General features: G+C 40.0%; 1 protein-coding gene across 1 annotated transcript in view; it reads right to left on the bottom strand.

The window, feature by feature from the left end:
* FAM73A (family with sequence similarity 73, member A) overlaps window positions 1-6537 on the bottom strand; it is a gene marked incomplete at its 5' end in the record, with an annotated part of 109990 nt that overhangs the window by 102656 nt on the left and 797 nt on the right. The window contains one exon of the mRNA XM_011997387.1: window positions 3591-3704. Coding sequence (XP_011852777.1) covers window positions 3591-3704 — 114 coding nt within the window. The remainder of the gene's footprint in view (window positions 1-3590; window positions 3705-6537) is intronic.

Below are 6537 nucleotides of genomic sequence, written 5' to 3'. Positions count from 1 at the left end.
GTGATCCACCCGTCTCGGCCTCCCAAAGTGCTGGGATTACAGGCTTGAGCCACCGCGCCCGGCCAGCAGAAGAAATTTCTAAGCAGCAAAGCATTCAAGAGGTGACTTGGGTGCTGTTAAAGGCATTCAGTTTTATAAGGGACGCAGAGCACAAAAGTTTGGAAAATTTGCAGCCTGACAATACAATAGAAAAGAAAATTCCATTTTCTGAGAAACTCAAGCAGGTTACAGAAATTTGCATAAGTAACAAGAAGTCAAATGTTAATCCCCAAGATAATAGGGAAAATGTCTCCAGGGCATGCCAGAGGTCTTCACGGCAGCCCCTCCCATCACCAGCCAGGAGGCCTAGGAGGAAAAAGTGATTTCAGGGTCCAGGCCCAGTGTCCCTGTGCTGTGTGTAGCCTAGGGGTTTGGTGCCCTGCATCCCAGCCGCTCTAGCCATGGTTGAAAGGGGCCAACATAGAGCTTGGGCTGTGGCTTCAGAGGGTGCAAGCTGCAAGCCTTAACTGCTTCCACATGGTTTTGAGGCTGCCAGTGCACAGAAATCAAGAACTGGAGTTTGGGAACCTCCGCCTACATTTCAGAAGATGTATGGAAACGCCTGGATGCCCAGGCAGAAGTTTGCTGCAGGGGTGGGCCCTCATGGAGAACCTCTGCTAGGGCAGTACAGAAGGGAAACATGGGGTTGGAGCCCCCACACAGAGTCCCTACTGGGGTACTGCCTAGTGGAGCTGTGAGAAGAGGGCCACCGTCCTCCAGACCCCAGAATGATAGATCCACCAACAGCTTGCACCGTGCACCTGGAAAAGCCACAGACATTCAATGCCAGCCCATGAAAGCAGCCGGGAGGGAGGCTGTACCCTGCAAAGTCACAAAGGCAGAGCTGCCCACGACCATGGGAACCCACCTCTTGCATCAGCATGACCTGAATGTGAGACATGGAATCAAAAGAGATCATTTTGGAGCTTTAATATTTGACTGCCCTGGCCAGGCGTGGTAGCTCATGCCTGTAATCCCAGCACTTTGGGAGGCCGAGGCGGGTGGATCACCTGAGGTCAGGAGTTCAAGACCAGACTGACCAACATGGAGAAACCCCATCTCTACTAAAAATACAAAACCAGCCTGGCGTTGTGGCGCATGCCTGTAATCCCAGCTACTCAGGAGGCTGAGGGAGGAGAATCGCTTGAACCTGTGAGGTGGAGGTTGCGGTGAGCCAAGATCATGCCATTGCACTCCAGCCTGGGCAACAAGAGCCAAACTCCATCTCAAATACATATATATATATTTGACTGCCCTGCTGGATTTCGAACTTGCATGGGGCCTGTAGCTCCTTTGTTTTGGCCAATTTCTCCCATTCGGAATGGCCATATTTACCCAATGCCCATATCCCGAAATTAGGAAGTAACTAATCTGCTTTTGATTTTACAGGCTTGTAAAATGGAAGGGACTTGCCTTGTCTCAGATGAGACTTTGGACTGTGGACTTTTGAGTTAATGCTGAAATGAGTCAAGACTTTGAGAGACTGTTGGGAAGGGATGATGAAATGTGAGGACATGAGATTTGGGAGGGGCCAGGAGCAGAATGATACGGTTTGGTTGTGTCCCCATCCAAATCTCATCTTGAATTCCCGTATGTTGTGGGAGGGACCCAGCGGGAGGTAATTGAATCATGGGGACAAGTCCTTCCCTTGCTGTTCTCATGATGAGTAAGGGTCACAATATCTGACAGTTTTAAAAATGGGAGTTTTTAATAATTAAAAAAAAAAAAATAGGAGTTTTTCTGCACAAGCTCTTGTCTGCTGCCATGTGAGATGTGACTTTCACCTTCCACCATGATTGTGAGACCTCTCCAGCCATGTGGAACTGTGAGTCCAATAAACCTCTTTCTTTTGTAAATTGTCTCAGGTATGCCTTTATCAGCAGCATGAAAATGGACTAATATAACCTCATACCCATTAGGATGGCTACTATCAATGAAACAGAAAATAACAAGCATTGATGAGGATGTAGAAAAACTGTGCACTACTGGTAGAAACGTAAAGTGGTATAGCCACTGTGAAAAACAGTATGGCAGTTCCTCAAAAAATTAAAAATAGGGCTGGGCGAACCAGCTCACACCTATAATCCCAGTACTTTAGGAGGTCAAAGTGGGAGGATGATTTGAGGCCAGGAGTTCAAGACCAGCCTGGTCAACATGCTGAGACTCTGTCTCTTCAAAAAATTAAAAAATTGGTGGAGAGATGGTGGCACATGCCTGAAGTCGCAGCTACTTGAGAGGCTGAGGTGGGAGGATTGCTTGACCCCAGGAGTTTGAGACTGCAGTGAACTATGATCTTGCCACTGTACTCCAAAGCAAGACCCTGCCTCAAAAAAAAAAAAAGAAAAAAAAATGTAATTAAAAGTAGAATTACTGTATGATCCAGCAATTTCACTTCACTCAAAAGAATTAAAAGCAGAATCTTAGGCTGGGCGCGGTGGCTTAAGCCTGTGATCCCAGCACTTTGGGAGGCCGAGACGGGCGGATCACGAGGTCAGGAGATGGAGACCATCCTGGCTAACACGGTGAAACCACGTCTCTACTAAAAATAAAATACAAAAAAAAATTAGCCGGGCGAGGTGGCGGGCGCCTGTAGTCCCAGCTACTCGGGAGGCTGAGGCAGGAGAATGGCGTAAACCCGGGAGGCGGAGCTTGCAGTGAGCCGAGATCGTGCCACTGCACTCCAGCCTGGGCGACAGAGCGAGACTGTCTCAAAAAAAAAAAAAAAAAAAAAGCAGGATCTCAAAGAGATATTTGTATATCCATCTTTATAGCAGCATTATTCACAATAGCAAAAACATGGAAGTAATCCAATGTCCATCAACAAACACACACATAAGTAAAATGTGGTATATCCACACAAAGAAATATTATTCTACCTTAAAAAGAAAGGCAATGCTGACATATGCTGCAACATGGATGAACCTTGAGGACGTTATGCTAAGTAAAATAAGCTAGTCACAAGAAGATTCTGTAGGATTCTACTTGTGAGTTACCTAGTCAAATTCATACAGACAGAAAATAGAATGGTGGTGGGGAACGACAGGAAGGAGGTATAGTAAGATGCTGATAAACAGTTGTAGAGTCTGAGTTTGCAAGATGAAAAGAATTCTGGATATTGCTTGTACAACAATGTGAATGTACTTAAGGCTAATGAACTATACACTTAAAAATGATCAAAATGGTCAATTTTATGTTATTTGTACCTTACCACAATAAAATTAAAAAGATTGTTAATAGTGAGAACAGGCCTACTGGAATAACATAATTCACTGAAAGTAATAATAATGGACTATGTAAGTTTGCTTAAGACAGAAAAAAATTTTTAAGCCCTTTTTAAGAGTTACGATAACCAAAAATAAAAAGAAAACCATGAAATAACCAAATAGGTTTTAATAAATTTATACTGTAAATTCATACTGTAAAATAATTACTGTAATAAATATTTTGACTGTACTATATAGAAACCTCAAATAAAACTGAAATAATATAAACAAAATACGCTCTGAGCAATAAGCTTAATATTCAACTTCATGTTTGCTTCTTTTATTTACCTGGGAGAGAGAATAGTACCAAGTCAGAGGAAGATCAAACACTCTTAGGGCGGCTGTCCTCAATGAAAACTGTGATTCACTTACTGTTTCTTCTGACATGGCTCCTCTTCTAATCTTCATTAAATGAAACATAAAAACATATTAGCCACAAAGATTTCTGGTTACTTTACCAATGAAAGGTACAAACTGAAATTTTAATTCTATCAGCTTATTTTTGCAGTCAATTATTGATGACATTACACTTGAGGTAAAATTATATTTATTAATCACCAAACGCATAAAAGAAAAAATAAGCTATCCTTCCTGTAGGAGATAGCATAAAAAATAATAATAAGTTAAAAAACAAATAAGCTAGATTTAAACTTTGAGTCCAGGTAGCAAATTTTCCTTAGGAAACCGCAAGTTCTAGATTCTCTCTTTTCTGGTTACATAAAAATTTAACATCTTTTAGAGAGTAACTGAAAATATACTGCTTCCCATTCATTTGGTTTCCTTCGTATAACTGCGGGGGTGAGAGCAGGTGGCAGGCAGGTTGCTGAATGGAATCCGGAACAGAATCCTGGGGTTCTGTGAACCTCCGAGTTCACTGACTGAACATCAGAACTCACACATTTATTCTCCTGTTGTCTCACTTTAAAGATCTTCAAAGAAATGCCACATGCATGCTATATGATTTTGGTATAGTTTTAGTGCATATTATTCCTCTTGAACAAAAAAAGAAAAGTCAGATGAGTACAGAGAAGTAGTTGTCGCACAAAGAGAAGTCATTAACTTTAACATTACATTAAGTGGTTCAGGATCTGGGTTTCAGAGCCAGAAATAATTTTATTATCACTGTACCCAGTTGAACACACATTAAACAAATTTACACGGTATTGATGTATAAACCAGTTTACAAGTTTATCTATTTATAATAAAGAAATACACTATCTAGTGACCAGAATACTTACATATTCTATCAAAACATACCATCCCTGAAATAAAAGACTATAGGAAGCTGAACTAATAAGTCAAAAATGTTGCCTGATGAGTGCAAAAATCAAGAGTCCTGAGGAATATTCCATTCAGGCTAAGAAAACACCTAAGCACTATCTCCAATGCACAAGAGAATGCGCTTCTCTAATAACCACAATGTTGATGTCTACCAAATCCACTATTTATTTTATTTGGGTAGTGTTGTATATTACATAACAGAATACAAAAATCACCAACAATCCCTCTATAAAAGTTAATTTGCGGCGGAGCACAGTGAGTGGCTCACTCCTGAGCTACTCTGGGAGTGATTTGGGAGGCCAAGGTGGGTGGATCGCTTGAGCTCATGAACCCAGGAGTTCAAGACCAGCCTGGGAAACATGGTGAAACCCTGTCTACACCAAAAAAAAAAAAATTATTTGCTATACTTTTTTTAGGCTCTTCATTTCTGCATATATCTCTATGTTCTCTTTTTCTGTACTCCAATAGACTATCCCCTTCTGTTAATACCCACCTGTTTTCAGACAAGAGTCAAAACCACTGATTAAGTAGTGGCTTCCTTTAAAATCAAACACAGCGATACCTCTTAGGGTGGGTTACTACTACCGATGCGTCCCTTAATCCTTACTAGAGATACAGCAGTATAAATTTAATTCCCCCTATCAGTGTTCTAAGTACAACTTTTAGACTCAGTATAGTTTAATTGACATACATTTATTTCAGTCAACAACTTGTGATAGAGACATATGATTAAAAAGTACAGAGGAAACCACGAACAGCTAAGAAAGTGAAAAATGGTCCTCTGGAGAATAAAACAAGGGTATAGAGAAACCGGGCAAAGAATGACTGCTTTTCCTTATAAGTCTGTCTGTAATACTTGATTTTTAAAAATCTGCCTACACGTATTACTTTTTTAATATTACTACAGTAAAAAGGAAGTGAGGGGAAGCTCATTTATTCTTCTCCCTCCCTAAACATTAATACATTTTATTTTGAGAAACATTTTTACTAATTAGAGTCTGGATCATTAAGCAATCTATGCTACTGCATTAAAAAAATATATTGAGTAATTCACCCAAAGTAATTTTCCCTATAATAGAGCATTCCAAATTTTTAAGCAGAATAGAAAGAAAATAAAGCAAACACTTTAATTGGTTGCAGAGATATTCTTAAAAGATTATGACAAACCTAGGCCGGGCGTGGTGGCTCACGCCTGCAATCCCAGCATTTCGGGAGGCCGAGGCGCATCAGTTGAGGTCAAGGAGTTCGAGACCAGCCTAGCCACTATATCAAAACCCCGTCTCAACCACAAATACAAAAAAATTAGCCAGGCATGGTGCCGCGCCTGTAATCCCAGCTACTCGGTAGGCTGAGGTAGGAGAATTGCTAGAACCGTGAGGGCGGAGGTTGCAATGAGCAGAGATTGCACCATTGCACTCCAGCCTGGGTGACAGAGCAAGACAGCATCTCAAAAAAAAGAAAAAAAAAAAAAAAGATTACAATAAACCTCTATTTTTGCATTCTAACTACCTCATTCTTTTTCATTTAAAATTACTGAGGAAGTTGATTCCAAACCTAATCATTATTCATTGAAAAACTAAAAACAAACAAACAAACAAACAAAAAAACCAGTCATTTCAGTTGCTTCCAGAAGTATAATAAAAATAAATATGAAGGTAGTTTCATGATTATTCAAATTTATAGAAGGAATCTATAAAATATAACCAAAAATACTGTCCTGTGTGATATTACTTGTTCCTCTACATTCCAACTACTGGGTAATTAAAAATAAATGTCATAAACAATTTGTTTCTTACACATCTTAAATTTCTATCCTACAACTTTGACTTTATAATACAACAGGAAGGAAAGTCTGAAATACCAAAAAGAAAATTGACTTGAAGCACAAATCTATATAACCTAACTCTGAGAAGACACTCTGAACAGAGAAAAATGTTTAGCTGCAATAACAACA

Source organism: Mandrillus leucophaeus, unplaced genomic scaffold (assembly GCF_000951045.1).
Source record: "Mandrillus leucophaeus isolate KB7577 unplaced genomic scaffold, Mleu.le_1.0 Scaffold539, whole genome shotgun sequence".
In the NCBI taxonomy this organism is placed as follows: Eukaryota; Metazoa; Chordata; class Mammalia; order Primates; family Cercopithecidae; genus Mandrillus; species Mandrillus leucophaeus.
Note: the sequence above shows the minus strand (reverse complement) of the source record. Positions and strands in the feature narration are given on the sequence as shown.